This window comes from Erithacus rubecula (assembly GCF_903797595.1).
Source record: "Erithacus rubecula genome assembly, contig: SUPER_Z_unloc_2, whole genome shotgun sequence".
NCBI classification, from domain to species: domain Eukaryota; kingdom Metazoa; phylum Chordata; class Aves; order Passeriformes; family Muscicapidae; genus Erithacus; species Erithacus rubecula.
In genome coordinates this window covers 1-22,878 of record NW_027635860.1, presented here as the reverse complement: position 1 = coordinate 22,878, position 22,878 = coordinate 1, and the positions used below count along the sequence as shown (strand labels likewise).

Here is a 22,878-nt window from a genome sequence, read left to right as displayed (position 1 = left end):
CCTTGCATGTGTTTCCTCCTGTCAAGCTAGGTGGTTTTAGGGCAATAGAACTAGATGAGTTTTATTGCTGCCACAAGTCCTGCCTTCACACCTATCAGAAGCCACAGCTTCTCCTGCAAGTCACAAGATCTTCCAGTCCAAGGTACTGATTAGCTGGACCAAAGTCTCAGAGCAAAAAACGAACTGCCACCTAAAACCCCACTGTGGCTTAGGCTGCCACATCACACTCACAAAATACAACTGTGCGAGCGGCATCAACACACAGCATATTTATTTTGCATCACGATTCCTTCCTAACCGCAGTGTCCATCTTTCTTAAGTTGCTCCTAGCTGAGGCAGTGCATCCTTCGGGCCCAACTACTGAACCCCCACGCTGAGGTGAATAGATAGGTGCGATTACACTCAGACTGTGGTAAAAAGTCTTAGCTGAAAACCATAAAACAACATTGCTAGAAGAGTTAAAAAAAGATTGTTGCTTACCTTATCGTTCTATCCACTCATTCGTTTGTTGGTTCTTTGATCAAGTTGTTATGTTCTTTTCCCCAGTTAAATGTGTAGTCCCTATGTAATTCAAACCCTGGTTTATTGTATTTCCCCTATCCCAGTTACTTCCTCCTTCCGCCCTTTCCCTTACCTCATTTCCGGCCTTACCATTTCCGCCCTTTCCCTTACCTCATTTGCGGCCTGCTGCTGCCTGCCTATCAAGTTAGCCACACCCTATATGGAAATCTCCAGAAGTTTCCCAGTACCACCATTACCGGAAGTTGTTGTTGAAGAAAAGATTCACAAAAATAGTCAACCAACACCGAACCCAAGTTCACAGATCATCTCAACTAACAAGCCAAGTCACCTGCAATATGTCCTTTGTAACTGTTTAATCACCGCAACCTAAAGGGCAGTTAAGAAGAATGACACCCCCAGACCAATGAGCCACTATAGAGAGCTCAGACATGTCCATGAGGCTGAGACTCCTGTCCCTATGTTTGTCAGGATTGGCAGGACCTCCTCCCAGCGTTGCCTGGCAGCAGCAGCAGCAGGCATAGGGCCTACTGCCCGTGACCCCCCCACTAATAAAGAGCTGTTTAATAAAGGCCTTGGCCCTGCTAAATTCACTACAACTTGGGGGCTCGTCTGGGATAGGCCACGCCCAGAAGAGGACGTTGGAGGGGGAGGCGCCACCCCGAAGAGGCCCTCTGGGACAGCTGGCCACCCCAGAGCTGCGCGGGACCAGGACAACGCCTGGAGCGCTGGTAAGTAGACCGGTGGCGGGCACGGGAGGCGAGCGAGTGTGGTGTGGATGAGACGGGGGCTGGCAGCTCAGACCCCCGAAGTGAGTGTGGACCCCTGAGTACCGCGGTTCCGGACTCCCGCGAGGGGGCCGGCCGGGAAAAGGGGGAAGTGAGTGAGGCCTACCAAGGCCTAGAGCGTGAAAGAGGCGCCTCCTTGGGGCCTAGGCCCAAGCTTGGGGAAGAAGGAGAACCTTCGCTAGGACCCAGCTTTCTGTTGGTTGGGGAAGGAGGGGAACCTTCGCTAGGACCCAGCTTTCTCTTGCTTGGGGAAGAAGGACAACCTTCGCTAGGACTCAGCTTTCTGTCGGTTGGGGAAGGAGGGGAACCTTCGCTAGGACCCAGCTTTCTCTTGCTTGGGGAAGGAGAACTTTCGCTAGGACCCAGCTTTCTGTCAGTTGGGAAAGAGGAGAGAACCTCGCTAGGACCCACCACTGTGTTTATTTTCAAAGAAGGGGGGGTGCAGGAAGGGGCAGCCGGCACCCCGCTGGGACCGAGCCCCCCAGGGACGAGGGTTTAGGAAGGGGTATCCGGGCCCCGCTGGGACCTTACCTGACTCCCACCGGTGGAACTGAGAAGAGTAGAGGGAGGGGGCGACCGGGGCCCCGTTAGAGACCGGCTCTATCTCACTTTAACTGTGGGCCAGGAAGGAGCATAGGGAGGGGGATATAGGTAAACCCCAGTAGTGACCAGCTCTTTCCTTTGCCCTGTTTTAGTTGCCCGTCATTAAATTTGCTTTGAAGTAGGGGCACCGTATATTTTTTTTTTTTTAAGAAAGAAATTATACGATAAGCTAGAAAGGGCCAGATTTTTTTTTTGTTGTTGAGTGTGTCTTTAGTTGCCTGTCAGCTGTTTTCCTTTCGAGTAGAGGCACAGTGAGTTTCTGTTAGGCCCGTTTGAGAGATCATTATGGGGTCTTGTATGAGTCAAAAGAGTAGAGCGAAAGAGAACAAAAATGTAAAGAACATCCCTCCTGATAGCCCTTTGGCGATAATGTTAAATAAGTGGAATACTTGTGAAGCTACTAAAAAGTTAGATAAAATAAAAATGATCCATTATTGTGTTGAAGTATGGCCAAAGTTAGATCTACCAGGAGTATGGCCATGGTTCGGTACCCAAGATCCATGGATGTGTACAATGCTGAATCAATATTTAAAGACTTGGGGAGGATCAAATGTGGAACAACTTGAATACGCAGCTTGTTGGAGAGGGAGTAGAGCAAAAGAAGAACCAATAAAGATATGTAAAGTAGTAGAGAAAAAGGGACAAAGAAATGAGGAAGAGAAAAATAAAAGTAAATGGGACCCCCTTGATTATCTTCCCCCTCTTCCCCCGCCTGTCAATAACCCCGATCACCCACTTCCTCCTCCTCCTCTTCTGACCGTCACTCCCCTTCAACCTCCTCTTCCTCCTCTTCTGTCCATTACTTCCTTCGATCCCCCTGCTGTTTCTCTACCCACCAATGTTTCCAATAACCTTCCTTCTTCTGCTCCATCTGTCAATTCTCCTCTTACCTCTTCTCCACCCACCAACACCCCCACTTACTTTCCTTCTTCTGTTCCACTTGTCAATTCTCCTCCTCCTACTCCTCCTCAAACATCTAGCATAACTCCCCTGTCACCACCTTCCCTTAGTACCCCTATTCCAAATTAGCCTTTTTTTACCTATGTGCCCACTTCCCAACCTGCCTTCACCCCTAGTATCTCCACAAACCCCAATTCCTCCTGCCTTGGTTCAGGCCCCTCCACCAATAGGTGTCCCTTCACCTCCTTCCAATTGGGAACTGAGTCTATCTCCATCCAACAGTAGCTCTTCCTCCAGTAATCAACAGAACCCTGCACTGGCACAAGCAGAGGGACCATATTATAATACGAGGTCAAGGGCAGCAAAAGCAGAAAGGATGTTTCCACTCAGGGAAGTCCCTATGGGAGGAATAGAGGGCAGACTTGGGTTTGTAGACGCACCGTTGACGGCCTCAGAAGTGAGAGGATTTAAAAAAGAAATTGGGAATTTAGTGGAAGATCCCGTAGGCATTGCAGAACAGGTAGATCAGTTCTTAGGACCTAGCATTTATACTTGGAGAGAAATAAATTCAGTTATAAATATACTATTCAGCCCAGAGGAAGTTAGAATGATTAGAGAAGCCGGCCTACGCATATGGGAGAGGGAAAACCGGCAAGGACCACCGGGTGATTATAAACTACCTCTCACAGACCCGGGATGGAACCCAAATCAAGAAGAGGGGAGGCGGAATATGATTGACTATCGAGCTTTAATAGTTAGGGGAATAAGAGTCTGTTCCTCACCAAAGTAACACCAAATTGGCCTTTGGAGCAGTACAAGAAAAAGATGAAACCCCATCCGCGTGGTTAAATCGGTTAAGGAAGAACTTTCAGCTGTACTCTAGTATAGATCCTGATAGTCCGGATCGCCAAGCAGTATTAAGAGTACATTTTGTCACCAAATCTTGGCCTGACATCCGAAGGAAATTAGAAAAGATGGAAGACTGGCAGGAAAAAGGGATAAATGAACTACTTAAAGAGGCTCTAAGGGTGTATCTGAGAAGAGAAGAGGAGAAAGCAAGATCGAAAGCCCGAGTGATGGTAGCGATAGCTAGAGAATGTATAAATGCAACTGGAAATAAGCTAGAGAAGCCATGTGGATCTAGAGAAGGAGAACCTAAGATTGCGCCAGGCGCAGGAGGTTCTAATGCCAACCCTTGGCAGAAGGTCGGAAAATTTCAGGGCAGATGTTATTACTGTGGTGAAGTGGGTCATCTCAAAAGGTACTGTAAAAAGATTGCCATCGATGAAGCAATTGAAAAAGAACAGGAAAATTTAGAAAAGATTCTGAGAGGGGAAGATTAGGGGTGTCAGGGGCTCTTCCCTTTAGGGGACCCAATGAAACATCTAGATGAGCCCTTGATAAACCTCAATGTTGGTCCCCAGAATTTAAGTTTTGAGTTCTTAGTTGACACGGGAGCTGATCGGTCCAGTTTGAAAGATCTTCCAGTAGGAGTCCATATTAGTAATCGAATGTGCGAAGTAATAGGAGCTGAAGGGACACCCTTCAAAGCACCAATAATTGAAGGAGTAGAGTTAAAAGGAAACTTTAAACAGTGTGTGGCAGAGATGATTTATTTACCACATTTAGAAAAGAATTTGTTAGGGAGAGATTTACAAGTTAAGTTAGGAATAGCAGTTATTCCAGAAAATGGGAGGATGGTTGTGCGTATTATGAAATTGACCGAAAGAGATATAAGTGAAATCAATCCCCAAGTATGGGCAGAAGAAGGGAAAACTGGCTTTTTAGACATCACGCCAATAAAAGTGCAAATGCAAGAAGGAACTACCCCAGTCAAGGTAAAACAGTACCCAATATCAGAAAAGGGTAGAGAAGGACTAGCTCCAATTATAGACCACCTTCTGGCGGAAGGTGTGTTAGAACCATGCATGTCCCCCCATAACACCCCAATTTTAGCAGTCAAAAAGGCAGAGGGAAAATACAGATTAGTCCAGGATTTGAGAGAAATTAATAAAAAAATCATCGCTAGACATCCTGTGGTGTCTAACCCTTACACTCTGTTGAGTAAAATTCCCAGGTAACATGCATGGTTCACCACCATAGATTTAAAAGATGCCTTTTGGGCGTGTCCGCTAGCAGAAGAATGCCGTGACTGGTTTGCATTCGAGTGGGAGTACCCAGGAGGGAAGAGAAAACAACAATTAAGGTGGACCCGTCTACCTCAAGGATTTACTGAGTCCCCCAATCTTTTCGGACAGGCTCTAGAAGAACTATTAGACCAGCTCACCCCTGAAAATGAGACACGAATCCTCCAATATGTAGATGATTTGTTAATATCTGGAAAAGAACAACAGCTAGTTAGAACAACTAGTATAAAACTCCTTAACTTTCTGGGAGAAAAGGGTCTAAAAGTATCCCGGAACAAATTGCAGTTCGTTGAACCAGAAGTGACATACTTTGGTCATATAATTGGAAATGGATACAAAAAGTTAAGCCCCGAAAGAATTTCGGGCATACTAGCCATTTCGACCCCAAAAACTAAACATGACATTCGAAAACTTTTAGGCTTGTTTGGATACTGTAAATTATGGTTAGACAAATATACTCAAAGTGTAAAATTTCTTTATGAAAAATTAGTAAACCCTGAACCCATAAATTGGACTGCACAAGACGAAAAACAATTAGAAGAATTAAAAGAGAAATTATCTTCGGCCCCAGTCTTAAGTTTACCAGATCTCACAAAGGAGTTTGAGCTATTCACGAACACTGAAGGGGGAGTAGCTTACGGTGTACTAACTCAGGAATGGGGGGGTTGTCGAAAGCCAGTAGCTTACCTCTCTAAATTATTAGATCCAGTAGCAAAAGGATGGCCACTATGTCTCCAAGCAATTGCGGCTGCAGTAATTTTGATAGAGGATGCACAAAAACTGACATTGCAGGGAAAACTTAAAGTATATACTCCACATGATATTAAGACTATCCTCAGCCAAGGGGCCCAGCAATGGCTAACAGAAGCCAGAATACTAAAATATGAAATTATATTAATGAATGCAAGTAATTTAGAATTGGCCACCTCTAAAAGTATTAATCCAGCTCAATTTCTCTCAGGGGAACCCTTGCCAGAGCTAGAGCACAATTGCCTGGAGCTTATAAATTTCCAAACCAAAGTAAGGGAAGATCTACAAAGTACACCGTTGCCATATGGAGAAGTATTGTTCACCGATGGTTCATCTAGAGTAGTAGATGGAAAAAGGGTATCTGGGTATGCAGTAGTAAAAAGAGCAGAAGGAAAAGAGCTAGAAGTGATAGAAAAGGGGAAGCTACCATCCAATTGGTCTGCACAATGTTGTGAGATCTATGCGTTAAAAAGAGGTCTAGACTCATTAGAAGGAAAACCAGGAACCATTTACACTGATTCAAAATATGCATTTGGAATAGTCCACACATTTGGAAAAATCTGGGCAGAACGCGGGTATTTAAACTCAAAGGGGAAAGATTTGGTACATAAAACCTTAATAAAATCCGTATTAGAATCCTTGCTCAAACCAACAGAAATTGCAGTTCTGCACATAAGAGGGCACCAAAAGGGAAATACCTTAGAAGAAAGAGGAAATCGGTATGCTGACAAAATAGCCAAAGAAGTCTCATTAAGTTCCGAAGGGCCTATAGAAGTCTTTAAATTAAATGAGATACCAGAGAAATCAGAAATTACAAAGCCCATTTTTAGTGAAGAAGAGTTAAAGATAATAAAAAAGTTAGAAATACATCAAGGAAATCAAGGAGAGTGGGTAATGAAAGATGGGCGCAAATTTTAAACAAAAGTCTAGCCAGAAAGGTATTGGCAGAAATCCATGAACTGACCCACTGGGGTGTTCAAGGATTATGTGACCACTTCCTCAGAGAAAATTTTTGTATTGGGATATATAATCTGGCTAAATCAATAACTAAAGGGTGTTTAATCTGCCAAAAAGCTAATCAAAAAGTTATGCGAAAAATTGAATATGGGGGAAGGGAATTAGCATTAAGACCATTCCAAAGTGTTCAAATTGACTTTACAGAAATGCCCCCAGTTCAAAAATATAAACATTTATTAGTTATTGTGGACCATCTTACCCATTGGGTGGAGGCCTTCCCCACTATTAAAGAAACCTCAGAAGTGGTCATAAAAATAATCCTTGAACAAATTATTCCTAGATATGGATTAATTAACCACATCGATTCTGATAGAGGCCCACATTTTACGTCACATATATTACATCGAGTCATCGAAGCACTGGGAATGAAATGGAGGTTGCATACTCCATGGCATCCCCAAAGTTCCGGCCGAGTAGAAAGAATGAACAAAACCTTGAAAAATGTATTAACAAAATTAATTGAAGAGACCCAAATGAATTGGCTCAAATGCCTACCTCTTGCCCTATTATGCATTAGGACCAGACCGCATGCAGACATAGGAGTTTCACCCTATGAAATGATGTTTGGGCTTCCCTTTTTAATTACCCCTTTTAGCTCTGCAAACTATCTAGAAGGAGAAGCTGCCACCCAAGAGTATTTAAGAATCATTGGAAGAACAATAGAGCAACTAAAGAAAAAAGGATACCTGCCCCAAACCTCTCCCTTAGGTTCAAATGCTCATCAGATCAACCCTGGGGACTGGGTTCTTGTTAAATCCTTAAGTCACACATTTCTATCTCCTAGGTATGAAGGCCCCTTCCTAGTCCTCCTAACTACACACACTGCTGTAAGAACAAAAGAAAAAGGTTGGACTCACATATCACAAGTTAAAGGACCAATTCCACCTCCCCCTGGTGAATCGGACTCCACAGTATTTCAGCCAAAGGCACCTAAATGGACCATTACAAAAGGAGCTACAGACCTCCAACTTAAGTTTAAGCGAAAAGAAAAAGACAGCTGAAAAGACTTAGTTCCAATTTGAAAGCAAAGTGTTACTGTACGCAGTTTATGTTAACTCTAGTTGTTGTTATAACGTTGTTGTTGCATACTTGCAGTAGTCTTTCAAGTTCCCAGTAGTTCACTAACGTTCTTGTTGTTACAAAATTGTTGTATCATACATCCTTCTCCGATTCTAAGTATCATTCAATCCTCTGTCGAAATCCTCAAATTAGAAGTTTGCCAAACCATAAAGACCAATTCCCCTACAGAACACTTTCTAAAAACACCTAAATTAGTATACAAAGGGGATGAAAGAACTCTGGGAAAGTAAAATCTTACCTAAGGGGACCCCCACCTCCAAGAGGCAAGCCCGGGTGAGACTGAAAGCAGTTCATACCGGACTCTTGAGAGGAGTGTTGCTAGCCTTGCTAACAAATAACCTGATAAGCAGCGAAGAGGTTAAATGCAGCAAGTGTTACCATCCGATATATGATGGGGAGACCCAAGAGTCCCTAATAAGAATTCACACCAACGTGAATCCCAGCTGTTTCAGTCATTCCCAGATCTCCACTTGTCAAGAAAGTGGAAAAACTTATTGGATTGCTAAGAATACTGCCACTTTTCGGCAGCGGTTGCTCGGAGAATGTCCTATAGGGGAAGCCTGGTTTTGCTTTGAACATGAGAATAATCAAAGAGAATTAATAGATTTGATCAAAGAAAAACAATTAGTAATAAATACCAAAAAGGAAAACGAATTGGAAATACCTTTAGGGAAGAATTTATTCATAGATTTAGTTGAAAGAATTAGTAAAGAATTAAATACAACCAATTGCTGGGTATGCGGTAATACACAAATGTCTGAGATTTGGCCATGGGAAGGGATCAGTTTAAGCCCATTGGAAATTCTAAAATGGAAGCAAACTAACCAAACATCTCAATTACCTAAGCAAAAACGAAAGAAAGAACAATGGAATTTAAAATATAAACCTATTGGAGAAGAATGTATTAAAAGAGTTGGAAACCCATATAGAACATTTGTAGGAACTATGCCCTGCAAAAGGTACCTAACTATAAAAAAGTCAATTATAAGGTGGATACCTAAGGAGCCAAACAAATATTGGACAATACACCAAAAGGAAAAAGGATGTGTTTATCACGAAGGATATGATTTACATGAATGTGCTGGAAAGAAAATAAATCCCTTTTGGGGATTAGAGGAATTATCCAGATATTGGTAATGTCCCACCGAAACCAACCAAACCTTTTGGACAGCACCTGAGTATCTATTCTGGATATGCGGAGACACTGCATATACCAATCTTCCAGGAGATTGGGCCGGGAGCTGTACAATTGGGATTATAAAACCTGCATTCTTCCTACTTCCCAAAAATTCGGGGTCTAAATTAGGAATTCCCTTGTGCGATGATTTGAAAAAAGCTAACCGAAAGAAAAGGAGTATGATTAATTTAGGAAGTACTCAAAAATGGAAGGGACAAGTGTGGACACCTGAAGGCATCATGGAAGTATATGGGCCAGCTACGTGGGCACAGGATGGGTCGTGGGGATACCGTACTCCCATTTATATGCTGAACCGAATCATCAGACTCCAAGCAGTATTAGAAATAATATCTAATCGAACAGCCCTTGCATTAGACCACGTTACTGAACAGTTAACTCAGACCCGAGCAGTAGTCTATCAAATTCGGCTTGCAGTGGATTATTTATTGGCTGATGAAGGAGGTATTTGTGGAAAATTTAATACATCCGAATGCTGCCTGGAAATTGATGATAAAAGCGAAGTAATATGAAACATATCTAAAGAAATCTGAAAAATAGCATATGTAGGAAACCAACAATGGACCCCTCTAATGGACACTAGCTGGTGGGATGACTTCTGGTCCCTAAAAACTAAATGGTGAAAAAAAGTAGCCTTTTTAGTTGCAAGTGCAGTCATAAGCTTTTTATTTTTACCATGCCTACTCCCATGCCTAATTAGGCTTATAAATACCACTATACAAACCAGCATAAAGAATATGACTGATCAAACGAGAGCTAAAATTTTGATGATCGGAACCCAAAACCCAGAACATGATTCAGCTAAAGAAATCTTAAACCAATTTCTAGAACTACAAAAATTATACCCCCAAGAAACCGAAAATTGTGATTTGATGCGGGTCAAAGACCCGATCAAAGAGAAAGAGGGGGGATTGTGGTAAAAAGTCTTAGAGGAAAACCGTAAAACAACATTGCTAGAAGAGTTAAAAAGATTGTTGCTCAAGTTGTTATGTTCTTTTCCCCAGTTAAATGTGTAGTCCCTATGTAATTCAAACCCTGGTTTATTGTATTTCCCCTATCCCAGTTACTTCCTCCTTCCGCCCTTTCCCTTACCTCATTTCCGGCCTTACCATTTCCGCCCTTTCCCTTACCTCATTTCCGGCCTGCTGCTGCCTGCCTATCAAGTTAGCCACACCCTATATGGAAATCTCCAGAAGTTTCCCAGTACCACCATTACCGGAAGTTGTTGTTGAAGAAAAGATTCACAAAAATAGTCAACCAACACCGAACCCAAGTTCACAGATCATCTCAACTAACAAGCCAAGTCACCTGCAATATGTCCTTTGTAACTGTTTAATCACCGCAACCTAAAGGGCAGTTAAGAAGAATGACACCCCCAGACCAATGAGCCACTATTGAGATCTCAGATGTGTCCGTGAGGCTGAGACTCCTGTCCCTACGTTTGTCGGGATTGGCAGGACCTCCTCCCGGCGTTGCCTGGCAGCAGCAGCAGGCATAGGGCCTACTCCCCGTGACCCCCCCCACTAATAAAGAGCTGTTTAATAAAGGCCTTGGCCCTGCTACATTCACGACAAGAAGGAGAGAGACCTAAGGAAGTAGTGGATATATTGGGCTTTAATCTACCTCTGTCACTTCTGCCTCTGCTCCCACCCACCATGCTGAGGTACAGATGCCTCTCTTCAGGGTTTCCCCACTTCACGGTCAGGGCTGTGGGATTCCCCTCTCTGCTTTACATTCCAGGTCTTCCTGGTTTAAGAACACTCCCCAAGCAGCCCAGTGTGATTCCAAACTCCAGAGCAGGTCTGACGGTGCAGTTCACCTGGGAGCCTTTCTGAAATGGTGCTCACTGGGATGTAACTGCTGCTGCCCCTCCTGGCCCCACCACACTGAGGCAAAGCTGCCATTCCTCAGGGATCCACCGCTTCCCACTCCGTGGGAGCAGGCACCTCTCTCAGCGCTGCATTTGTCGTCTCTGCCACTTGAGAAAACTCCCCATGCTCCCCTGGCAGCGTGCTGTGCTCCAGAGCAGGTCCACTGGAGCAGTTTTCCTCTGACACTTGCAAGACTCCTTCCTTCTTTAGGAATAAAAGCATGTCAGTTCATGCTTTCATGCAGTAGCAAATAAAGTGAATACAAAGAGCATCATCACAGGTCCCCAGAAGGCTTGGAGCAGCAGTGTCAGTGCTTAGATCCAGGCTCTAGGAAATCTGTGGAGGGATGGGAGAGGCTGCTGTAGAGGAACAGGAAGTAACACAGCTTGTGTTCATTTGCTGGTAGAAGTAGAGCACTGAAGGTCCTGGAGATGATTGCAGTTCTTTGGGCAGAGGGTATGGGCCGGTATCTGCAGCACATGAATCCTTGGGCAGCAGCTGACTCCTCTGTATAAAAGCTCAACTGACAACTGTGGATTCTTTCTGTTTCTTTACAGTTGCAGGAGATGGAAGAAAAAGATCCAAGTTCTGAGAGTTGCTTTCAGAACTCGATGGCTGCCGTGGAGGAGGAGGATAAAGAAGAACTGGCTTCCCTGGAACTGCAGGATCAGCTGTCAGCATACCTTGACTACCAGACTGCTGTGAAACAACAGGAAGAACACTTGCTACGGTGAGGGAACAACAAGTGGGTTGGGGTGTCTGTTGCTTGCAGGATTTGGGAGGAAACAACAGGACATATACTCTGATTTTGAGAGGCACTCTTGCTTTTGATTTTATTTGTTCACATAGTTCATCTGAAATTGGTGCTCTCCTTGGAGAATTTTCTTTAATAAGACCGATGTGTTTCTTTAAGGCTTGAAATTCAGAATGCCAGTTTGGAAGCCACTGCCCACCAAGAGAACAACAGGATTGAAGCCCTGCACAGAGACCTGCAAGCCTCTGCCTCAGTAAGCTGCTCATAAATGTCACTTTTCATGACTCCTGAGCCTAATTACCAATTCCTGTGGGTACATTTTATGGTGAGGTTTTCCAGAAGAGGTTTTCCAGAAGAGCCAAGGGGAGTTTGGTTCCTGCATTCTTTGGAATAGAGGCTTCTCAGAAAGCAGCTGAGAACCTTGCTTTCACAGCAAGTGGCCTTTGAGTGGCATTTCTAGTTTTGAATAGAAGCAGTGAAGTTTTCCCTGCTTCCCCCTGGCAGCATGGGCGGCTTAGCTGGAAGAGAGAGAGGTCATTGGTTTTTTGGCTACCTCTTGGTAGCCAGCAGCATTTCTTGGTTTGAATTCACTCTGGAGACAGGCATAATTCTGCAACGGAAGAAGTAAAAGCACCCATAATATGCTCAGCGAAAACCTCATGCCTGTGGAACACCATTGCCCTAGAACACAGTGCCACAGCTGCAGCAGAAGGTTGCCAATGCAGTTCTAGAGCAATCCACATCCAAAGCTTCACTGACAGTTACTAGGAGCCACAAGGCTGACCTTGAGAAAGGCAACCTGTAGTTGCATAAGGAATCAGCTAGGGTTTGAGCAGAGTTGGGGAAAGCCTGTGCCTTTAGAATGAAGCTGTGGGTGCCTATTTCATCCAATACACCTTGAAAAAGAACAACACAGTATCCCAGGAAGCAGGAGAGAGACGTAAGGAAGTAATGATTATACTGGGCTTTAATCTGCCTCTGTCACTTCTGCCCCTGCTCCCCCCCCCATAGTTCCTCAGTTCATAGCTGAGGTACAGATGCCTCTCCTCAGGGTTTCCCCACTTCACGGTCAGGGCCGTGGGATTCCTCTCTGTGTGGGGGTCTCTTTGTCGCTGTGGACGGTTTTCTCCGGGACAAACTCAAGGGCTCTGCCAAGGCTGTTCTCTTACAGTTGCAGTTTATTGTGAGGGCGTGGGCATAGAAAATCTTGCTAAGAGCCGCTGCCAGCAGCTCGGAGCAAGATGGGGGGAGGAAGAAAGAGAGAGAGTGGGGGCGAGAGAGGAGGGAGAGGAGAGTAAGGGAGGAGGAAGGCGAGAGAGCGATTTCCCGTTTACAATACAATAAAACTTGTTCTATAATGAATATTCTAATTTCTGCTAACCAATCTAATACAAGATACAAATTTTATAACATTTACATACAGCCTATAAGAATCTTCGTATTACCATAGTGTGTTATACTTTAAATTCTAACAAGATCTTTTCTTCACCTTTGGACCCGCTTCCAGCAGGAATCATTGTTTCATCAAGAGGGGATTACTTCCAGCTAGCCATTCCATTGTCCTCTAGTTATTTAGTAACTGAGGCTTGATGTCTCGAAAGTGGCTTTCATTTCAACCCCGTTCTCAGAACTTACGTATTCATATTTGTAAGGTTTCACCATTTCATCCTCTCCAGCATCTCTGCTCTACATTCCAGGTCTTCCTGGTTTAAGAACACTCCCCAAGCAGCCCAGTGTGATTCCAAACTCCAGAGCAGGTCTGATGGTGCAGTTCACCTGGGAGCCTTTCTGAAATGGTGCTCACTGGGATGTAACTGCTGCTGCCCCTCCTGGCCCCACCACACTGAGGCAAAGCTGCCATTCCTCAGGGATCCACCGCTTCCCACTCAGTGGGAGCAGGCACCTCTCTCAGCGCTGCATTTGTCGTCTCTGCCACTTGAGAAAACTCCCCATGCTCCCCTGGCAGCGTGCTGTGCTCCAGAGCAGGTCCACTGGAGCAGTTTTCCTCTGACACTTGCAAGACTCCTTCCTTCTTTAGGAATAAAAGCATGTCAGTTCATGCTTTCATGCAGTAGCAAATAAAGTGAATACAAAGAGCATCATCACAGGTCCCCAGAAGGCTTGGAGCAGCAGTGTCAGTGCTTAGATCCAGGCTCTAGGAAATCTGTGGAGGGATGGGAGAGGCTGCTGTAGAAGTGTGGAGACCCAGAAAAGCATTCCCAGTTAAGGAAAATGAGATGCCTCTCTGAGCTGCCTTCTCTTGATAGCAGATCTTGTTTCATCTGGCCAAAGCAAGCCCTGTTCTGTTTTCTAGGCAGCCCTGTGCCCTTGCTCTGTCCATCACTCAGCCTTTCAGTCACTCCCACCTAGTTTCTCTGTTCTGTAGTAATTGGTCCCTAAACTTTTCCTCACCCTGTTCATCCAAAAACTGAAACCCTCACACAAGCCCCATTGCCTTTGATCCCTGAACTCTGGACAGTGCAGGTGTGTAGCTGAAATAAAACCCTTGCAAAGGCCTTTCCTGCTCCTTTACTTGCTATTACCCCAAGAAACAACGAGACACAACATAGAAGAATAGGAAGTAACAAAGCTTGTGTTCATTTTGCTAGTAGAAGCAAAGCTCTGAAGATACTTGAGACGTTTACAGTTCCTTGGTCAGAGGGAACGGGCAGATATCTGCAGCACGTGAATCCTCTGTATAAAAGCTCACCTGACAACTGTGGATTCTTTCTGTTTCTTTACAGTTGCAGGAGGTGGAAGAAAAAGATCTAAAGTCTGAGTGTGATATTAAGAACTTGATGGCTGCCATGGAGGAGAAGGAAAGACAAACAACAGCTTCTGCCATGAAACTGCGGGATGAGGTGTTGAAAAAACTGGAGACTGTGAAACAACAGGAAGAACAAATAGAACTGTAAGAGAACAACACAGTGGGACCAAGTGTCTGTTGCCTACACGAGTTGGTTAGAAACCACAATAGATAGCTAGGTAGCCTTTTATCACAGCACACCATTATGGTTTTGAATGGTGCATTTGATTTTGTATGTTTTACTCTGGTTTCTTTGGAATTGGTGCTCTGGTAGATTTTTATAATAAAGCCTTTATTTCTTGTTAAGCCTTGAATTTGAAAAGACCTGTTTGGAAGCAGCTGTCCAACAACAAAGCAAGAGGTTTGAAGCCCTGCAGAGAGACGTGCAAGCCATTATCTCAGTAAGCTGCTCATAAATTTCTCTTTTCATGACTCCTGAGCCTAGTTACCTATTTCTATAGGGAAATGTTATGGTGTATTTTTCCCAGAGAGCCAAGGGAAGATCAGTTCCTTCTCTATTCTGCTGAATAGAGGCTGCTCAGAAAGCAGCTGAGGATCTACCTGGCTTTCATAGCAAGTGACCTTAGAGTGTTCTCCACGCCCTGTCCTACAGAGATAGTGGCCTTTCATTGGTAGCTTTCAATAGTAGTACTGGTCTGGGGATCATCCTGGATGAAAAGAATGACATGTAGTAGTAGCTCAGGGTTCTGCCTTGGTTGCTGATGGTAGTCAGGAGGCACAGCTGCCTCTCTGAGCCAAGCTGGGCCCTCCAACTTGGCTACACACAATTGACAGGTGGGGAGAGTTCTCTTTTTCTTTGTGCTGGTTGAAGGTGCATTGTCTCTTTCAGGCACATGCTGCCTCCCAGGACAGACTAAAATGCATCGGAGCAAATCCTCATGCTTCCCTCAGAAACCAGCTCAAAGATAGAATTGAAGATCTTGAGCGCGAGTTGGATAAGATAAAAAACACCCAACAAGACAGTACTTTTCCAAAAGAATGTGCACAGGCAGAAGTGGAAAAGTACAAGGAGCTGTACCTGGAGGAAGTGAAAACTCGACGATGCCTAGCAAAGGAAGTGGAAAGGCAAGTCCATATTTTTCAGAGTGGTAATAAAAGTGACTCCTGTTTCCTCATGCATCTTCCTTCCAAATCACTCTTCTCCACCTGCTCAGCGTCATGTGTGGAAGCATGAGATGCCATAATTGTGGTGCAAGACCCTTCCCCTTCATCAGCCTTCTCTTCATTTCTCTGTAGTATTTCAGCAGGAACACCACAGTAGCAACATTTTTGCATTAACAGCATACTTTCAGGTTGATATTGTTTTAACTGCTAGCTTTTTTTTAGCACTCTTTGTAATTTCTTCATTCTGCATACCATACCAAAGATTAACTTCATGGCCATTACTCTTTGAGTATGAATAGGAAAGAAAGATTAGTTCTGCCATCATTGCTGCCATCAATAATGTCTGAATAGGCCCCTCAAAAAAGAGCATTGGATTCTGCAAAGGAAAACTAGAAATTATCTTTATTGGCTTCTGTTTAAGCAGTGGCTCTGAGCTTTGAGCTTCCCTTGGGAAGGGGAGCCAGCCCAGAGTTCTTATACTGGTGCCTTCCAGAAGAAGCTATGTAAACACATGGCTTTCACAGAAGGCTCTGAAGCCCTCATGCTGAGCAGTCCTAAATGTTGCTGACACTTGCTGCTCCTTGCACCTGGTATGATGTCTTAGAAACAGGCCCTCCAAACAAGCTCAGGTCAAATGGTGTGCTATATTTGGAGGCTCTTCATCTCATATGTCAAATAATACTCAAGGACCTGGAGACTAACTTTGGGAAAGTGTTCCTACCAAAGGTAACTGTTTGTGTGCTTTGGAACGTTTCAGAACCTACCAGACACTTGAAAAAATCAATGCTAAGATCCTCTGGGTGTGTTCAGGTCTGGACAGCAGTCAGACTGCAGGAGACAGCTTCTCAAGGAAACGTGAGAAGATCTCATCAAGAAAGAGGCCTGAAACCCCTGTGGTCAAGGTAAGCATTTTGAAATGCCATTCTTGACTGCTGCTGGACAGTGGCAGTATGCAAGGTTCTCCCTCTTAGCATGAAGTTAAAATCCTTTATTGGTCCATATTGTCTCATGTTCTAGGGGGATCCCTTTCCCCAGGATTTTACTGCTGCTTGTCCATGCTTAAAAAATACTTGAGGCTTGGGGGGGGGGGGAGGGAGGGTGTATCCTTTTGGCACCACTGAGAGGAGTTTGGCTCCATCTCTGTTACTCCACCCTCCTGGCAGTTAATACACACAGACAAGGTGGCACCACTGAGCTTTGTCTAAGAAACAGGCACAGCTCTCTCAGCCTCTCCACACAGCTCACGTGGTCCAAGGCCTTTGGCATCTTCTTGCCCATCACAGGCCATCATCTCCATTTGCCATGATACTTTTAGGTTTTATCACGTTGTCTCTGTAACAGAGACAACGTAAGAATGTTTTAGGAGTTTTAGAAGTTACATTTAGGTCATATTATGTCTTAACTGTATGGTTTTTGTATAATTCTAGGCACGTCAGGAACTGGTTGAAAAAATCACTAAGGAACTGGAAAGAGGTAATGTGTCATTACATTAGGAGTGTTTTTAAGGAAAAAGGTGACTGTTTCTATGTCTTGACAGCTTTCAAGCCATTACTTTCAACCTCCTCTGCTAAGCACAGAGATGTTTTCCTGCTAGCTGTCCAGTTTAGACTGGAATTTGAGAAGTTCCTGCTTCCCAAAACATTGCATAGAATGTTATGCACTTGCCTGGAAAAAACCAACAAAAAAACATCATCCACTGGCTCAAACAGAAGCACTTGGTTGAAGATGAAGTTGCCCTTCACTAGAGTTAATTTCCAGCAAAAACATCAAAGAAGCCCCCAGATTTTTATAGATCTTTCTAGACTTCCTTCCCTGTACATGGATTGCATTCAGTACTGAACCCTACCATACATGTTCTCTGCTGTTAGATCTTGATTTTTCTTGCTATGATTCATGGCTTGTCTTTGTAGCCTAGCCTTTTGGCAGTCTTGTTTTGAATAAGTAAGAAGCACTTGATCAGGGACAAAAGACAACATTCCTTCAGGAAGAGATTGTTCAGTAGTGTTTAGGCAAGCACGAGTTCAGTGCTTGTAACATGGGGCATAAAACACACTCTACAATTTCAGGCCAGGAAGAGGAAATCCACCTGCTTCAGGATAGCTGGTCCTCCAGAGTCATTGCTTGGCAGGGACTGCAGCTGTGTAGCTGTAGTGTTCCCATAAAGCACAGCTTTGAATGTTTAAGGAAAGCAAAGACTTGAGGCTGAAGAGCTCTGCAGGAGCTATGCTAACAAGCACTGTTAAGGGCCACTGGAGTCCTGTGGAGGCCCAGATGTTCACTGTGTAGCCTCCACAACATCTGTCATTAGCTTTACAAATGCTGTTGACTGATAAACAAATGTGCACAAAATGCATTTCTTCCTTTTTGCCCAGCTCTTCCCTTGTTAGGTGTCCTTGGAAATTTTGAAGTCTCATTCAGGTTCAGAGACCCTCAAGTTATGTCAAATCTTCTTACAGTGCTTTATTTCTTCTTGTATGCTGTAAAAGCAACGTAAGAAATGTTGTCTCCTTTCTCCACAGTCACTGCTGACGTTGGAACTGGATTTGCTCAAGATTCAAAGAAATTCCATTTGCCCAAGGATCCTGTTTGCAGACCAAAAGAGAAGTTCTAACCAAAAATTATAAATTTTGAATGAAATGGTGTGGACAATTTTTCTTTTATAGAGTATCTATAGTTTCCCTTCATTTCAGATGTGAAAACTTGTTTATAAACTCTATTAAATGTTTATAAAGTCGATTAAATGGATTTCAAGCACGGTGCTGCTGGGACTGAGTGACGAGACTTTACTATTGGAAAGGGGTGCAAAATTAATACAAGCAAGAAAACAAAGCCTGTGCAAAATAAGTCCGAGCTGAACTTTATTGAAGTTAAAGCATCTGGAAGTCCAAAGTGAGAGCAGAAATAGTTTACTGAAGTTATGGAAGTCATTGAAGCCCTCACAGCTGAGCCGTACACACTGCTACAGTTCCAAGGAGTTCTCGTTCCATATTTCACGTGCAGTAACACAGGAACAGCTCAAGCTGCTGCCTCTGAGGAGAGCACCTGCATAAAGAACCTCGGGGCTTCTACAGCCTCACAGTCGCCTCCTCACCCAGTCTCTCTCTTCCGCCCGAGTCTAAGGCTCTTCCCCCCCCTCTCCATATCCAGCGTCTTCGCCGGTGTCACCAGTCTTCATCTCCTTCGGAACCCAAAAGGTCGGCAATTCCAGGCTCCAGCTGCGTCTCTCAGAGTCTGTTCACCGCACTAGCGTCACCCATCTTCGCGCCCTTGGATATCCCGAGGGTTGGCAGTTCACGGCCTCTTGTTGGGCTCCCGCCCAACGCTTAAGCTGCATCGCTCGGCAGCTTGCGAGCCCAGCTGGACCAGACGTGTTCCTCGGCATCTGATCAGGCACCTAACTAGATGGTATCTGAAGCTCCGCTCCATCCTCTTTCCTCCTGCATTAATCCTTGCTGTCTGTTCTTGCCACCCACTCGCCCAAGGCTGACAGCAGCAGCCGCGCAGCTCTGAATGCCCGGAGACACTAATTCCCTCCGAGCGCCATTCCGTCCCCGACTCCCCCGCGCCTGGGCGGGCCCGCCCGCCGCTGCCCTCCTGCGCGTGCGCGGGGCCGGCCGTGCGCCAGCGGGGGTCGGGGCTAGCGGGGGCGGCGGCCGCGGGCCGTGCCCCGGAGCTGCTGCTGAGCCTGAGGTGTGCTCCGAAGGAGCCGCATCGAGTCGAGGTCGCTGCCGGCACCTCCCTTCCCCTGTCCCTGCTGGAGGCACGCTACAGCCCGCCGGCGCTCTCCCTGGACGGGACTGTGCCCGCGTTCCTGCTGCGGGATGAAGAGGATCTTCGGGTTCGGGAGGAAGAGGAAGGGGCAGCCGCCGTGCGGCAGTGCCTCCCTTCCCTGCCCTGCTGGTGCCTACGAGCTTGGGCAGAAGGAGCCGGGCAAGCTCCACCGTGCGGCCGCCAGCGGCGACCTGGCCCAGGTGCGGCAGGGACTGAAGAAATACGGCATCGACGGGCGGGACAAGGCGGGGCGGTAAGGGCGAGAGCCGCGGGACGGTCTCCGGAGCCCCGTGTGCGGCTGCAGCAGCCCCGGGAGCTCCGCTGCTCAGGAGCGGACGGCAGCGTCGCTGCGAGGAGTGGGAGTGCGGTCGCCGCAGCCCTTGGCCGGCCGTGGGAATCAGGCTTGTGCTGCCGAAAAGCCCTTGAATTCGGCCAGCTGTTGCCTTACCTTTTTCGACGCGGCCCCCTCAGTGTCCTCATTGCCGGAGTTGTACGTCCTTGCCCAGGGGCGCAGGGGTGGAAGCGAGCTCCTAGCCTGGCAAAGGGGAGATGCAAGAGGAGCCTTTCTCCTCTGGCCATTCTCCAGCCGGGCTTGGACGTCTGAGTGTAATCGCACCTATCTATTCACCTCAGCGTGGGGGTTCAGTAGTTGGGCCCGAAGGATGCACTGCCTCAGCTAGGAGCAACTTAAGAAAGATGGACACTGCGGTTAGGAAGGAATCGTGATGCAAAATAAATATGCTGTGTGTTGATGCCGCTCGCACAGTTGTATTTTGTGAGTGTGATGTGGCAGGCTAAGCCACAGTGGGGTTTTAGGTGGCAGTTCGTTTTTTGCTCTGAGGCTTTGGTCCAGCTAATCAGTACCTTGGACTGGAAGATCTTGTGACTTGCAGGAGAAGCTGTGGCTTCTGATAGGTGTGAAGGCAGGACTTGTGGCAGCAATAAAACTCATCTAGTTCTATTGCCCTAAAACCACCTAGCTTGGCAGGAGGAAACACATGCAAGGACTTCTTCGATGATAGTGTCTTTGTGTACAAGTAAACTGGTTAATTGACATGAGAGCCAAGATACTGTGGTTTGAAGGACTGCTTTTCTTTCTGGCCAGAAATTGAATGAAACAGGTAAGTTTTCCTGTGCTGGTTATATGTTGTGGAAAGACAGTATTGCCCCCTTGCTAGCAAGTCCCAATCATTTGGTGTGCAGCTGCTGGTGATGGAGTGGGTTCTTTAGCTTGAGATTTGCAAAGTGAAACTTGTGGTCGTATGTTGATCAAAAAAGCCTGAAATGATCCCTGTCTGTGCTAATTCAATTTCTTTACTTTTTAGGACAGCTCTGCATCTTGCTTGTGCAAATGGCCATGTGGATGTAGTTATGTATCTAGTAGAAAACAAGTGTAAGCTGAATCTTTTTGACAATGATAACAGATCGCCACTGATGAAGCTACGTGGATTATGGTATCTTCTTGCAAGTGAGACTTAGTGATTTTGAAGTAAATGATGTCTTTGTCAGTATTCTTTATGTAGACCATTGTAAAATCATGCATATTGTGATTGGTGTGGAATGGGCATATGTTAGCTAATCTAACATATTCTAACATAATCTAATTATGAGGTGCTCGTAATTCCCAGGATTAGGAAGATGGGGAAATGGCAACAAAGTGAAATGCAAATGCTGGAATTTTTTTCTTTTTTGTTTCCAGGCAGTACAGTGCCAGCAAGAAAAATGTGTGGCTGTTCTACTAGAACACGGTGCTGACCCAAATCTGGCAGATGCTGATGGCAATACTGCCCTTCACCTGGCTGTCCTGTCTAGTAATAGTACTGTAGCAGGGCTGTTACTTGAGCATAATGCCAGTATTGATGCCCAAAAGAAGGTAATATTTTGTTAATGAATTGCTTTCTAAAGTTGTGTTCCTATTTTTCTTGAAGTTTTGTTTGTTTGTTTTAATTTGTTTTTTAAGTTTATATGTCCTTTAAGGAGGGATGTACCCCTCTTATTCTTGCTGTGTCCGAACATCATGAAGAAACAGTGGAGTTTCTTCTTAAAAAAGGAGCTGATGTGCATGCTCGAGATCAATGTGAAAGGTGAGGGGCTGTCCAAACTTCACATTGGTGTCTTTAATATTCTTCAGATTGGTTTGAGAGAGGCATGGGAATGAGGTCTGAAAAGATACAAAACAAGGAGCCACAGAGAAGCAGTTACTTGTGTGTGATTTGTGAAGGACGGTCATACCTCAGTGGCTTGCTGTCATATCTCATTCGATGTTTTCCACAACAAAATGTTTGCAAAATGTTACTGCCTGTGATGGCCTTTCTGGCAGGAAGCCTGTGACTAGCTCAGTGCTATTCCCTCAAATTGAAAAGCTATCTCCTGCATAGTAGTAGAGTTTGTAAGTGTTGTCTGTGTGGAAGCTTTAAGATTAATCATGTAATTGTTTCTCTTAATGAAAAATGCTTTTTCTTTTCCATTTTTCATTTTAAAGTAATGGAGAGAGTACTTTTTTGAGGGTAAACAGAAAGAAAAATAATTACAGTCTTTGTGTAAAACAATCTATTTCATATCATATTTCTTGGATCTTTCAGAACTCCACTTATGACTGCTGCTTCTGGTGGAGAGCTTAGTCTGATAAAGGTTCTTCTTCAGTATGGTGCTGATGTTTCCCAGAAAGACACTAATGGATGGACAGCTGAGGATTATGCTGTTATTCATGGATATTCTAGGTAAACCTTCAACTGTATCATTTGAGTAAGTTCTCAGTTATCACTGTAGTTTTTAATGCTTTTTGATAACAGGATCAAGGTTTAATAGTGTGCTACGACTTGTGTTAAAAGTGTGCTCAGTGATGTATTCATAGAATCTTTGAGATTGGGAACGGCCTCTAAGAATGGACCTAACACTGCAAGCCCACCACTGAACCATGTCCCTAAGTGCCAGTCTGGCACATCTTTCAAATACCTCCAGGGCTGGTGACTCAACAGCTTCCCTGGTCAGTCTGTTCTAATGCCTGACAGCCTTTTCATTGAATTAGTTTTTCTTAACATCCAGTTTAACGTTCCCAGGCACAACTTCTGGCCATTTCCTCTTGCCTTCTGATCTGTATCATTCCAGTGTTTAGTTGGAAGTTGTGGAAATTTTTACCCGGAGTTCTCTGTTAGATTTCAGGTTTTCTTGCTAAGCTCACATTTGGTTCATATAAACTCTTAAATATGTCTATGTACATTTATCCAGAGGTGAAACTTGATAGGTAGCAAGCAGGAGTTAATACCTTCATAGATTTGAATATGACTCTAGAGTCAATCTGACTGTAGTGAATATCAAAATGTGTAATAGTCATGCAGTAAGGGCACATGAGTATATAAATCCATATGGCTAAGGACAGGATAAGAGTAGATTGGATAAGAAGTGGCTGTTAACCTCTTCTCTTAAATAGCATATGCAGGTTAGTGATTATTTTTACCTAATGTATTTCCTCTCTTTCTCTGTACGTCTTAGTGAACAACTGGCAGAATTTGCAGACTGGGAAAACACAGGAGAAGCTTCTGCAGGTGGTGG

The 22,878-nt window shown here is 44.8% G+C and overlaps 2 protein-coding genes across 2 annotated transcripts; both read left to right on the top strand.

Moving 5' to 3' along the window:
• Window positions 1-54: 54 nt before the first annotated feature.
• On the top strand, window positions 55-15,649 carry LOC306814740 (uncharacterized protein; the record flags this gene model as incomplete). Its single annotated transcript, XM_079331108.1, has 7 exons — window positions 55-142; window positions 1,141-1,250; window positions 11,428-11,600; window positions 11,784-11,877; window positions 14,369-14,535; window positions 14,738-14,831; window positions 15,281-15,649. 7 exons carry the CDS (start codon window positions 55-57, stop codon window positions 15,623-15,625), a joined length of 1,071 nt encoding a protein of 356 aa, XP_079187234.1. The 3' UTR covers window positions 15,626-15,649.
• Window positions 15,650-19,202: 3,553 nt separating this feature from the next.
• LOC306814739 (uncharacterized protein) lies at window positions 19,203-22,871 on the top strand (the record flags this gene model as incomplete). Its single annotated transcript, XM_079331107.1, has 6 exons — window positions 19,203-19,579; window positions 20,652-20,770; window positions 21,030-21,199; window positions 21,304-21,410; window positions 21,909-22,046; window positions 22,819-22,871. Coding segments are annotated over exons 1-6 (790 nt in total), but the record flags the coding sequence as incomplete, so codon positions are not given.
• Between the last annotated feature and the right edge of the window lie 7 nt (window positions 22,872-22,878).